General features: G+C 47.0%; 1 protein-coding gene across 3 annotated transcripts in view; it reads right to left on the bottom strand.

Annotated features, from left to right (window-relative positions):
* LOC128117580 (cytochrome P450 20A1) overlaps nucleotides 1–7,720 on the bottom strand; it is a 47,893-nt gene extending 40,173 nt beyond the window's left edge. Inside the window, exon 1 of one of the 3 annotated variants that reach the window (XM_052749586.1) lies at nucleotides 7,529–7,720. In XM_052749586.1, the coding sequence (XP_052605546.1) occupies nucleotides 7,529–7,600 (72 nt within the window). In that variant the 5' untranslated portion in view covers nucleotides 7,601–7,720. The remainder of the gene's footprint in view (nucleotides 1–7,528) is intronic. The other 2 variants (XM_052749585.1, XM_052749587.1) reach the window with 2 other exon arrangements.
* Nucleotides 7,721–14,043: the final 6,323 nt, after the last annotated feature.

The raw sequence follows: 14,043 nt of genomic DNA, 5'->3' as shown, positions 1-14,043 counted from the left end.
CCTCAGCTCCGGGGGGGGGGGGGGGAGAGAGAGAGAGAGAGAGAGAGAGAGAGAGAGAGAGAGAGAGAGAGAGGAATAGTCTCGAACTCATTGGCACAGGAAGACTTTGTGACCAGAACACAGTTAACACAGGCATTAAGATCAACAATTAATAAATGGGACTCATGAAGTCGAAAAGCTTCTATATGGCCAAGGACACCATCACTCTGACAAGGTGGCAGGCTGCAGAATGGGAAAAGATTTTACCAACTACATGTCTGATAGAGTGATAATTTCCAAAGTATATAAAGGACTCAAAAAACTAGATATAAAGAAAACAAATAACCCAATTTAAAAATGGGGGTACAGATCTAAACAGAGAATTCTCCAAAGAGGAAACACAAATGGTTGGGAAACACTTAAAGAAATGTTCAACATCCTTAGTCATCAGGGAAACGCAAATCAAAACAGCTTTGAGATTTCATTTTATGCTTGTCAGAATGGCCAAGATCAAGAAGACAAATGACAGCTCATGCTGGGGAGAACGTGGAATAAGTGGAGTATAAATCTGTACAGAAATCAATGTGAAGGTTCCTCAGAAAGCTGGGAATTGATCTACCTCAAGATCCAGCTACACTACTCCAAAGACACTTGCTGAACCATGTCCATCGGCTGCTCTATTCATTACAACCAGAAACTGGAAATAGCCTAGATGTCTGTCAACAGATAAATGGATAAAGAAAATGTGCTACATATACACAATGGAATATTACTCAGTCATTAAAAATATAAAATTATGAAATTCATAGGTAAATGGATGAAGTTAGGAAAAAAAAAATATCCTGAGTGAGGTCACCCAGACCCAGAAAGACAAACCTAGTATGTATTCACTTACATGTGGATGTCAGTGGTTAAGTTTTCAATAAGCAAGCTACAGTCCATAGAACCGTAGAGATCAGGTACAGAGTAAGGGACTAGGGGGAGGGGTGGGTCTCTCTAGGAAGGGGAAATGAATAAATAGTTACGGTTGGTGGGGGAGACTGGAATGGGAGGGTCAAGCAGGGAGTGGGAGGGGGAAGTGGGGAGGAAGGGAGTAGGAGAGAGACAGCTAAAATTAAGGGCCATCTGAGGTGTCATAGAAACCTATGACGGTGGAAGCTTCCTACAATATACAGACATATGAAGATGATCTAAAAGAAATCTCAAAGTAACAGGGGAGAGAGCGCCCCAACTGGACATCTCTCATCACTAAAGGAAGCTGCCAGTACCGGGATTCGGTTACATCTAATTGAGTTGCTGGCCAAAGGGGTCCCATGGGAACCCCCAAACAACCCAGGCTGTTGCCCAAGGCTATTGGTTTCTCTCCACAAACTGATCACAAGGATCTCTTGCTGAATACAACATCTATACAACTCACTGAACACGGAGAAGTCAAGCTGGTGCTGACCTAGCCTTTATCCCCAGACTAGTGTTCATGGAACTGGAAGGTACTCGGCATGCTACCAAAGCCAGGGAAACACCAACCCAGCCACAAACCCCTCGACCTACGATGATGACCTGCCAGCAAGATGCACTAGTCAATAACGGCACAAAGCTTGTGGGAGTCACTAACCAATATCTGACTGGACTTAAGGCTCACTCCATGAAGTGGAACCCATGCCCAACACAGGTCAAGAACTTGAGACTAGATAGGCCTGGGACCTAGGGAAAGCCAAATACAACTGTTCTGCTAAAGAAATGCAAAAATGAAATGATTCCTAATGACATTCTACTACACTCATAAATTGGTGCCTTGCTCAGCCATCATCAGAGAAGCTGCCTCCTGCAGGAGACGGGAACAGATACACAGACCCGCAGCCTGGACAATGCAGAGAGAGTGAGAGACCTTGGAACACTCAGTCCTAAATGGTATGTCTTCATCAAACCATCCTCTCAGGTCCAGGGAATCTTGTGGACGAGGTAACAGAAAGATTGTACGAGCCAGAGAGAGGATGGAAGTAACCAAGAACACAAGACCTTCTAAACACAACAGGACCAACAAACACACGAACTCACAGGGATGGGTGGGTGTAGGAGACCAGCTCCGACCTGTCGAGGGGTTCTTGCGGGGAGGAGTGAGGAATGAGGAAGTATTAGATAGAAATATAGACATAGTAGACAGAAAAGACAGACACAGGACAACTTTGGGAGGGCTATCCTGTGGAGGGTCACAATACCATGTCGCACCGAGTTTAATCATGATGGGCTTTTCCTACATGAGCAAGGGGAGGGGCAAAGGACCTCCCCCTTTCAAGGTCGAGGTATAAAGTACCAACAAGTGTAGACCCTTCCAAACACCTGGTAACCACGCTCTCGGCCAAATCATCCTATCATGCAGCCCTGCTGGGTAAAAGCAAGCTCAGACTTTCCGACCTTGAGTAAGGCCTTACTAGGGAGCCTCTGTGGGCTCCCACAGGTGGGCGCATGCACGAGGCCAGCATGGGTCTTCAGTCTTTGCCAGATGGGGTCCCAGAGCTGAGAGACGTGGACACAAGCTCCCATCCCAAACTCCAAAGTTGTCTCCAACTGATAACCACTCATAAATGAAAAGCTAGGTTTTTCACGTTTTACTGGGGATACAAACCACTCTTTAGGGCTGAATGAATTATTAGGAGTTGAGGCCTTAGTTACAGGAAAGCCACCAGGTGTGTGCTCCGGGCCCCTTTCTTCCCCTCTCCCTCACTGCTCTCTGCCTCCTGACTGCCCAGTGGCGAACAGCTTTCCTCCACCTTGCCCAGTCCCTGTGGTGTCTGCCTCGCCTCAGGCCTAAAAGCCAGACGACGCATGGACTGAAATTTTGAATGTAAGCCTTTCCTCTCTTGTGCTGTTATTCTGTTAGATTTGAATCAACAACAGTCTGCGTGTGGATCCTTTATGAACCTTCTGTCTTCTTCCGTTCTGACTACACTTTACTTGGGAGCAGACTCTGAGCTCCCAGAGTCGGAGAACAGCTGGGGTGGTGGTGGACACCATTTCATGTCTCTCTTCAGCCGTCCTGTCTTCACCAGTGATCAATAATTCTGCTTCTATGTCTTTGTGGGGGAAAAGGCAACTGGGAATCTTCTAACAATACTTACCCACCTACATCTGTTTCTTTATATTCTTTCTTCTCAAATTTTATTTTTATTAATGTGTGTGTGTGTGTCTTGTCCGTATGTGCGCCCCATATATGCGGTGCCCTCAGAGGCCAAAAGAGGGTCTCAGATCCAGGAGTTACAAGCAATCGTGCCCCACCCCCAGTCCATGAGCGTGCTGGAAACTGACCTTGGATCTTCTGCAAGAGCAGCAAGTGCTATTAACTGTTGTGGAATATTATTTTAACTGTGTAAAGGTGTGTGTTACATTTGTTTCTGCTGCCTCTGTTAACAATGCAAAGATGTGCTACATTCGTTTGATGAAAAAAAATTAACCTGCCAGCAGGAGGCTGAGTCAGCAGTTAGCTGACAGGAAGTGGTAGGGAGGAACTAAGTGTTGTAGGGTTCCTAAGAGGGGGGCTGAGCAGGAGGACGGCCCCTTTCTCAGGAGATGTGAGCAGGGAGAGGAGGTGAGCTATGTGCTTGCTATTTAGCCTCTCTGAGCTAGCAGGATTTCACCCCAACCTTTGAATCCTGAGTTCTACACGAGGATAGAGATTTAGAGAAAATTCCCTTTAGCACCATGATACAGCCAGTGCCTGAGGGCACAGAATTCCTGCCTGGCTGTGACCTGTGAGAGGAACCGCTGCTGGCTGGGACAGTAGTTGCTTAAGATGCAGCCACTGTACTGAATGAAAACAGATTCTGAGCCACCACTCTGGCTCACTCTCTTACAGTCTCTTCCCTTCCAGTACTGTGGATGAACGGTCTAGCTCCCAATTATAGTCTCCGTATCCCACTATACCTGCAAAAAACACCTTCGACAATTCCGTTTCTTACAAGGTGATTTCCCCTCCTAACTCCACAGTCCTCATCAGCACGTAAACATGTAGTTTCTCCCACGTGGAAAGATTCCTTCTACTCACTTCCCACTCCACACAAAAAGCACTCTACATTGCAAAACTCTTGAGAATTAAGCATACTTCAGTACCTTTCAATACACTACAGTCAGGTCACCACCCATCACTCCACTGACCAGTTTACCATGGTCAGGTCATCCCCATCATTCCACTGACCAGTCCACTACAGTCAGGTCACCACCCATCACTCCACTGACCAGTTTACCATGGTCAGGTCATCCCCATCATTCCACTGACCAGTCCACTAGGTCAGGTCATCCCCATCATTCCACTGACCATCCAGGTCATCATTCCACTACCTTTCAATCCACTACGGTCAGGTCATCATCCATCATTCCACTGACCCGTTCCACTATGGTCAAGTCATCAGATCATCATCTATCATTCCGCTGACCAGTCCACTATGGTCAGGTCATCCCCATCATTCCACTGACCAGTCCACTAGGTCAGGTCATCAGGTCATCATCTATCATTCCACTGATCAATCCACTATTTCAGGTCATCCCCATCATTCCACTGACCCGTCCACTAGGTCAGGTCATCCCCATCATTCCGCTGACCAGTTCACCATGGTCAGGTCATCATCCCATCATCCACTGGAACTGCTCGTCTCTGATTACCAATATTACTCAATTCTCACACCCGAGTCTCCGTGGCACATTTTGCCACATTTGACTTAACTGATCATTCTTTGCCTTCCTTTGGTCTGGCTGCCACCCCTCGGGAGTCTTTGCAGCCCCCTTCTGCCCTACCCCAATTCCTTCTTCAGCCTCTATGCACAGCAAGTTCAGGGCTGAGACCCTGGACCTTTTCTCTGCTATACCTCAATTCCCCAGGAGACTGGAACAACTTCCAAGTTTAAATATCATCTATACACTGGCAGTCCCAAACTCTCCCTAGTCTCGTCTTTTACCTTAAAACTCAAGACTGATGTGTGTCTCCTCCCCACTTGGACGTCTGTTGTCCTTTATTTAATGGTTGCTGCCGTTTAAGCCACAGCTGTCCCAAATCAGCAACTGCAACTCCACCGCTACCAGCAGCCGTTAGGGCCGCGAGGACAGTAGCCGGAGGGAATTCTGTTCCCTCAAACTCCGGCTCTTGCAAAGCAACGAAGGGAACTTCACTAAGCCTCCGTCCCTCTAAAGAACTCAAGATTCAAAGGTTAAGGTGGAATTCTGCTCTTCTGAGGCTAATAGCAAGTAGCTCACCTTTTGCTCTCATCCTCCAAAAAGTCCTCATGCTTCTCCTCACCCCTCCCTTAAAGACCCTTCTCCAAAGCAGTGGCAGCGCACACCTTTAATCCCAGCACTCGGGAGGCAGAGGCAGGCAGATCTCTGTGAGTTCGAGGCCAGCCTGGGCTACAGAGTGAGTTCCAGAACAGGCTCCAAAGCTACACAAAGAAACCCTGTCTCGAAAAACCAAGCACACACACACAATTTCTCCACCTGGCTCCTCCCTACCACTTCCTGTCAGCTAGTTGACTCAGCCTCCTGACCGCAGGTGAATTTTATTTAATCAAACACATCTCTCCATCATTAAACAACTGTTACAGCGCATAAACAAAGTAACACACCTTAAAATAATATTCTACAACAGATGTCTAACAGGCGTCTCAAACTTGGCTTAATCACACCAAACTTCTGATCCCTATGAAACATCACTAACTCTCACCAAAATAAAAACTACACAAAATCCTCACTTTCCCTGGGGTCAAATCCATTCTCCTATCTACTCGGCAAAAAAAAAAAAAAAAAAAGTGTTTTTCTTCCAGAGTCTCTTAGGCACACATTTTATATCCAGTTTCACTGGCTTTATGGTCACAAAGTTGTGGTTCTTTCCAGTGCTACCTGGGGTCCAAGCTAACACCATCTCTCACCAAAATACTGTATCTTTCCAACTGCTCTCTGCTCCTACCCTTGCCTCAGCCCCATAATTATGGTCCATTTTTTTTTTTTTTCGTTTTTTGAGACAGGGTTTCTCTGTGTAGCTTTGCGCCTGTCCTGGATCTCCCTCTGTAGCCCAGGCTGGCCTCGAACTCACAGAGATCTGCCTGGCTCTGCCTCCCGAGTGCTGGGATTAAAGGCGTGCGCCACCACCGCCCGGCTTATGGTCCATTCTTAACACAGCAGCCAGAATGGTTCTCATAAAACTTACCTAATAAAATTAGGGTTGTTCTGAAGTGGGATCTCACTACATTGCCCAAGGTGGTTCCAAACTCAAGGACCTCCCACCTGAGCTCTGAGTAGCTGCATGCACAGCTCTCAAACTACTGTTTTAAATCTGAAAATTCCTTGATTCAAAGATTTGCATTTAGGTAAAAGGAATGAATTCAAGACATTTTCTCTTCCATATTATTACAGAAACTCCATCATTTCTAGTATATAAAATTAAAAATTTAAATCAAGGTCTCATGTGTTCCAGGCTGGTCTTGGCTCTGGATTGGAGGAAAACCTTCACACTCTCCTGCTTCTACCTCCCAAGTGCTAGGATTATAGGCCGAAGGAGGACATCATTCCCAGCTTTTCTTTAAACTAAAACTGCCACTTGTCTATTGAAACCCTCCAGTAGAACACTGTAAGTCCCTAAAACGGCCTCTCCGCCGTTTACATCCCTGTCTGGTTTTAAATCGGCTCTAGCCACATGGATCTCGCTTGCTAGGACACAGTTTGCTCTCTTGCCTTCTTCATATCCATGTTTTGTTTCTTATGAGTCCAGGAATTTGTTTTCGGCAGTAGCCTAATCCATTCACCCGCTCTGGACAGACGCTTCTAAGGGGCATTTCCACCGCCAGTTATCAATCTACCTGGGGCTGTTCACTACCTTTCCACTTTTCCATAAATCCACCGAACTTTGTACACATTTGGGGTGGGAGGGGGCTGAGACGGGGTTTGATGGAGTCCAGGGTGGGCTCTGAGCTCCCATCCTCCTGGGCCACCTCCCCAGGGCCGGGATTTCTGGTATACACGACGCCTATGATTTAAGGATGACCCTTAACCACTAACTCGGGAGTTTTGAGAACTTCCCCTCTGAAAAGGACAGGAGGACAAAGTCCGGGAGACCCGGGGTGGGGTGGGGTGGGAGGTGGGGGTGGCTGCCTACGGCCCTCGCCCTAGCGAGCATCCCGGCGAGCACGGCCTCGCCCATTCCAACAAGGATGCAGCAGGGACAGATGCAGGAGGGCGGCTGGGGAAAGATGGCCAGGAGTCTCTCCCCGGATGCCGTAGCCAACGGGACTGTGGTTTGAGGGCGTCAGGACCGCAAAAGGCCCCCCACAAGAAAGACAGCAGCGCCGAATGGGGTACGCGGGGCCGCCCAGGACAACCACAATCCCGCTCCCCGCTCCCCGGTCCCCGGTCCCCGGGCAGGACGGGCCGGGTCGCTGGCGGGGCGCGCATGCGCACGGGGCAGGCCCTGCGGGGCGGTGCCACGTGCCCCTCCCGCCAGCGCTCCCCCTCGGGCCCAGGTCCGCGCGGCGCAGGCGCAGGCGCACCCCCCGAGCCCCGAGTCGGCGGTTACCGGGTAGAGGTACAGCACGGCTGCCACCAGCGCCAGCAGGAAGGTGACGGCGAAGATGGCGAAGTCCAGCATGCTTCCGCCAGGGGCGCGGTCCCGGGCCCTGCGCTCGGCAGGCGGCGCCGCCGCGGCTGGGGAGTCGGCTCGGCGGCCGGCGAATGGGAGCCGCGCTCGCCCCGCCCCGCTCGCCCGCCCAGCCGCCCGCACGGGGCGTCACCCCTGCCCTGCCCCGGCCGCGGCTCGGGAGTCAACACGGAAACCTCTAGGCCAGTGTGCCACTCGGGTCTGTCTAGGGGCGGCTTGCAGAAACAACCAGGCGGTTTGCAGAAACCACCAGGCGGTTTGCAGAAACCAGGCGGTTTGCAGAAACCAGGCGGTTTGCAGAAAGCGGTCTCAGGGATGGTCGTCACGCCGACACTGGCGTGAGACTCGTGACCCGGGCCAATCCAACCTGGACCCCTGCGTGGCTGAAGAGTTCAGCACCGCTAGATGCGCCTTGTTTCTCGAAAAACCTTTTAGTAAATGTGGTTATGGCTGTTTTTGTTTTGAGACAGGGTATCACTGTGTAGCCCTGGCTAGCTTGAAACTATGTAGACCAGGCTGCCCTGGAACTGACAGAGAATCTTCCAGCCTCTAGCCTTTCTAGGGCAAGAATTAGAGGCTTGTGCTACCGTGGCAGACTATGGGTAGGGTAGGACCTCTGGCTGTTAATTCTGATTTGCAGTAAATTCCTTGAATTTTCCAAGCCCTGCCTTCTACATAAAGCTGAAAACCGGAGGCTGGGGAGGTAGATGGGCTGGTGGAGTGCTTTCCTAGTGTACACCAAGTCCTGGCTTCAGTCTCCAGCAACGTGGTGTCACACAGTTGTAATCCCAGCACTCAGGAGGTTCCTGGATTAACTGATGACCTGAGACTCAGCCTCATCAAATCAAATCATTGAAAAATCAAATCAACTCCAGACTTGTCGGGAGTATGATAATACTGGATATTCTATGGAAAGCACAGAGTGCTGTGTACTTCATCATTCAAGCATTACTTGATCAGCATTACTGTACCTTAAGATCCTTCTATTTTATTTCAGAAGTTTTTTACATGGATTAATGTAAGGCAAAATCTGCAATCTATTGGCACACATTTACTGAAAGCGTCCTAAAACAATATCAAAGTGTCAGCAATTTGGCAAGAGAAATCATCCTGGATTGCATTTAGAGCTCCTATAATAAATAAATGATGACTGCTTAAATAGGAACCTCATTGAAAATGCCACATCTTTGAAGTTTGTGACAAATACTGGTACCCAAGATTTCATTTGGTGGAAATCACTTTTTTTTCTTCTTCCTGTTTTGAGACAAAGTTGTCTATGTTGCTCAAGCTGGCCTCAAACTGTAGGAAAAAGGGGCTGGCTAAAGAAACTCAGTGAGATCAGAGCCATCCCTGCCCCTGGCCAAGTGACCTGTGAAACCAACCAATCACAGAGCAGGAAAGTAGTACCCTGGCCCTGGAGCCCAGAACCAGGGAAAGAAAGAACCAAGGAAACATGCCCTTGCTCTGAAACCAGTACCAAAGACACACTCTTGGTCCCTAGAATCAGTCAGTGAAAGAAATATGTCCTGGCCTTAGAATTAGTGTCAAAAAGCCAAGAAAGGCCAGTGAAAGAAACAGTTTGGCTCTGAAATCAGGGCCATTTCTGCCCCTAGCCCACTAATTGGACCAATCCCTGGGAAGATAAACTAACCAATCCCTGGTTGACTTCGCCCCCAAGACATCCTATATAAACTGCCCTGCCTGGTCAGTTAGTTGTGGGCTGTTCTCTCCACCCTGGTAGAGGCAGCTACTCTTCCTGGACTACTACTTCCCAAATAAATCTTCTCAAAAGAGTTTTGGGTGTGAAGATCTTCATTCACTGGTGCAGAGAAGAACCTTGCTGAGACGTCCCATAGCAGAGCAAAGAGGAGCTGAACAGAAGATCCTTGCTGAGATGTCCCTCAGTGGACTGAGCAAGGGGTGGCTGAACAGAAGAGCCTTGCTGAGACATCCCATAGTGGACAGAGCAAGGGGGAGCTGAAAAAGTAACACTTTTCTCTGGAGCAGGAGGAGATTGCTACATTTCTGCAGGGGTTTCCTCTTTTGCAGAGTGAAGCAAAAAGCAACATCTTAGGCCAGAGAAGCAGAGCTCTGCCAGGAAGCCCCTTAAGTGGGTGCTGAGTAAAGCCCAGCTGTAGTGACTCTCCAGGAGAGGAGCAGGATTGCTATATCCTGCGGGGAGACCATCCCCCACCACACAGGTACAACCTGACTCCCAAACAGTCAGGATACCTTTCCCTGCTGAGCTGTCCTAGCAGCTCCAGGCCTGACTCTCCGGATCAGTCAGAATACCTTCCCTGCCAGTGCTGAGCTGTCTCATTGCAGCTCCAGTCATCAGAGCTGTCCTAAACAGCTCCTAAGCAGCTCCAGGTATCCGGGAGACCTCACCTTCCAGGGCTGTCTCATCGCGGCTCCAGCCGTCAGAGCTGTCTTTGCAGATCAAGGTGTCACCTGATGACCCAAGTAGTCAGGATACCTTTCCCCAGAGTTGCAAAACTCACACAAACCATGATCTTGCCTTAGTTTGCAAGTAGCTGGAATTATAAGCATGTACCACCACACCCAGCAAAAGTTGTACTTTTAACTCTCTGAATGTATTTAAAACTGCCCTGAATGTTTCAAGGATTTGTTTTTATTTCCCATCAAAATGATGGTCTGGATCAACACCAGAAAAAAAATTTTAAATGCACAATGTAGCCATAAAGCAATAACTTTAGGAACCAATCTCCCATGGCATCTGGACCTCTACCCTTCCCAGTGTCAGGGATCAAAACCATGCCTGTACCTGCTAGGTATCTGAGCCCCTCAAGATTTTTTAGTCCTAAACTATCTCCTAGCCTGATGCCCTCTGAACTGTATCCACATAGGCAAGGCACAATGGTTCAGAAATGGAGTCATCTAAAACCACGAGAATGAATATAGATGAGTGGTGGAGCACTTTAGCATACAGTCCTGGGTGTGTTCCCAGCACCACATAATGCCAGAGACAAGTAGATATCTACCACTTCTTTCTGTGTTTTAAGGCTTTAAAATTAGCTTAATCACCATATACAGTATACTTTCACAAGTTTTGCACTGATACCCACAATTTTTGTCTTGGCTTGAACAGGTTAAACTTCTGGCATATTGTAAATATTCACATTGAAATTGTTACCTCAAGAATTTAAATATGGTAATGATTCAAATTGTGAGCATGTCAGAATCAGAAACATGTACATCTGTATCTTTACATTGTGTCAAAATTTATTGAATAACAGTAAATCCACAAGCTTTGTTGGTTTTCTCAGCTAAGATTTCTCTTGATGGCTGGCCATCAGCAGTCATTGGTTCTTTTACTCCAACCTCGTGTGTGTGTGTGTGTGTGTGTGTGTGTGTGTGAGAGAGAGAGAGAGAGAGAGAGAGAGAGAGAGAGAGAGAGAGAGAGAGAGAGAGATTGTAGTTGCCCACATGAGTGGTGAGCAAGTGGATGTCAAAGGACAATTTTCAAGTTTTTTCCTTCTACCATGATTTCTGGGGACTGAAAGTCATCCGGCTTGTACAGCAAGTGCTTTTACCCATCTATTTACAAAGGCCTTTAGTCTAGTTTGAACTTGCTCTGAAGCGAAAATGAGCTAAATGCATACAGTTTGTTAGACTGAGGTGAGACTGTTATTTTTGTTAGTCTGAGGAAAAGGAACAAAGCGGACTTTAAGTGTCTACAGCCTCGTGAGACAACAGATCTGGGTATGAAGCATCTCCTAGTATACTTTCTATATATCAAAATTATACAGATAAAAGTCATCTTCCTGACCAGCCATGGATTGAGATGTAATCATGAGATTATATATACACATTTTATGAAAATGCATGGTAATGGGGAGATACCATAGCTGTAATTGCACAAGAAGTCTACAACAAGAAACAGCCAATTCATTCAAAAGGCAGTAACTCTAACACGTCTTATGTCTCGGCTTAATCCTCCACCAGAACCCTTGGTTCTGATGGGTTGACCTTGTAAATGACAGCTGAATTCTTACTGCATAATCCTGTAGCCTGCAATAGCTCATGATAATGGTTACTGACAAGAGTAGATGGGACAATTTAAGAAAAACTGGCTAGAAACAAGCCAAGCTAAGGCCAGGCATTCATAAGAGTAAGCCTCTGTGCTGTGGGATGGTCTGTATGTCAAATGTGTTGCTGATTGGTCAATAAATAAATCACTGATTGGCCCGTGGCCAGGCAGGAAGTATAGGCGGGACAAGGAGGAGAATAGAGCTGGGAAGTGGAAGGCTGAGTGAGAGAGACACTGCCAGCCGCCATGATGAAAACAACATGTAAAGATGCCGGTAAGCCACGAGCCATGTGTCAAGGTATAGATTAATGGAAATGGATTAATTTAAGCTGTAAGAACAGTTAGCAAGCCTGCCACGGCCATACAGTTTGTAACCAATATAAGTCTCTGTGTTTACTTGGTCGGGTCTGAGCAGCTGTGGGACTAGCAGGTGAGAGAGATTTGCCCTGACTGTGGGCCAGGCAGGAAAACTCAAGCTACACCTCTGTGTGTGTGTGTTTCTTTGGGAACTGGGTGGTACGCCCTCTAAAGAGCCAAAAGAGAAAAAGAGTAAAAAAACCACCAGTGGTCTCCACAGGCCATTGTTTGAATATGTGGCCCCTTGTTGGTGGGTCTGGGAAGGATTAGAAGGTGTTGCCTTACTGGAGTTGAATTCTGCGATTCCAAAAGCAGCCAGCCCCACCCATTCCCAATTGGTTCTCTCTGCCTCTGTGAGCTCTCGGCTGTTCCTGCCGCCACGCCTTCTCTCTGCCATCATGGACTCTAACCCTCTGGAACCGTAAGTCCAATTAAATGCTTCCTTTTATGAGTTGCTTTTGATCCTGGCGCTTTGTCACAGCAACAGGAAATTAAGACAACTACTTACCGCGAAGCTGGGGAGACCACTGGTTTCTGATGTCATCCTAGCTTTGGGGTTGGAGGCTCCTGGCACAACACAGGTTTTACTTAATTTACCTAGTTGAAAAGGTATTAGGTCAGGCACAAAGGTGGGCAACTAAGGAGACTGAACATAGCCAGAGATCAGTTTGACTCTGCATCTGCACCATTCCAATTGTCCACAATTACAAAGTTCTGATTGCTCAGCCTTGTAAAACCTTTAAAACAGACATGGCTTTTCCCCTTGAGAACTTGTTTACATGCTTCAGTACATACTCACACTGAATTTAAAAAAATAAGTTTCAGAGCCAGGCATGGAGGTGAATGCATATAATACCAGCACTCAGGAGTCAGAGGCAGGAGGGTTGCCAGAGGTTCAAGGCCAGCCTATGTGAGTCCTCTGTTATCTTGGGCCATGTGATGAGACCTATCTCAAGTCTACAACAGCAGAAAGTTTTCAGTTTTGTGATTCTAAATTCTTAGGTGTTTAAACTCCTAAAAAAATTTAAATATTTAAAAAATTAAGTTCTTAAAATATTTTAAAATTAAAAATATTTAAAATCAATATGAATTATTTCTTTGGGGTCAAAATATCACAATTGATTATTAACTCAATGTCCTGAAATTATATAGAATTAGATAAATATTATACCTAAGTAAAATAAGCCAATAGTGGTTCACACCAGTAATCTGGCACACAAAAGGCTGAGGCAGGATTACTATGAGTGAAGCCAGCCATGGGTACATGGTGAGTTCCAGGCCACCTTGGACTAAAGTGTGAGATTGTGACACACAAAAACAAAAGTCAAAACTAAAAAAATTAAATAAAATCCTATTAGAAACACAGTATATTGAAGAGGATTTCTTCCAATTAGTTTATGTATTTATGGATTGAATGAATGTTTATTTTGTATGTGTGAGCACACATTCATGTGTGTAAGGCTGCATGTTCGTGTGTGTGTGTGTTTGTGTGTGATGTTAGCAGCCTTCCTCAATCACTCTATTCACTGAGGCAGTTGCTCACAACTGAATCCAGAGTCCACCTATTTGGCTAGTCTAGCTTGTCAGTTTGCTCTGAGACCCTTTTGTCTCTGCACTCCCCAGAGTTGGCATCACAGGCCCACTGCCAGCCTACCTGGCGCTTCTCTGGTGCTGGGGATCCCAACTCCAGTCGGACATGCTCTACCTACCGAGTCATCTCCCCAGCCCCATCAATGTCGTTGTTAAACCAGGATTCAACAACCATCCTGTGTACTGGTTGGTATCACTACAGGCTCCGAGAAACCTTTCTGAAAAAAACGTATGTTATTATTTTATGTGTATGAGTGCATGTGCATGCCTGGAAGAGGGCATCAGACCCCTTGGGATTGGAGTTACTGATGGTTGTGAGTCACTATGTGGGTGTAGGGAATTGAACTTGGGTCCTCTGTAAGAGCAAAAAGTATTCTTAACTGCTGAGCCAACTCTCGTTTTGCTTTCTTGTTTTTTGTTTTTTAATGTGAGACAG

This window comes from Peromyscus californicus, unplaced genomic scaffold, assembly GCF_007827085.1.
Source record: "Peromyscus californicus insignis strain IS unplaced genomic scaffold, ASM782708v3 Scaffold_21__1_contigs__length_65335640, whole genome shotgun sequence".
In the NCBI taxonomy this organism is placed as follows: domain Eukaryota; kingdom Metazoa; phylum Chordata; class Mammalia; order Rodentia; family Cricetidae; genus Peromyscus; species Peromyscus californicus.
The sequence above is the reverse complement of the archived record's forward strand: the minus strand, read 5'-3'. Positions and strand labels throughout refer to the sequence as shown.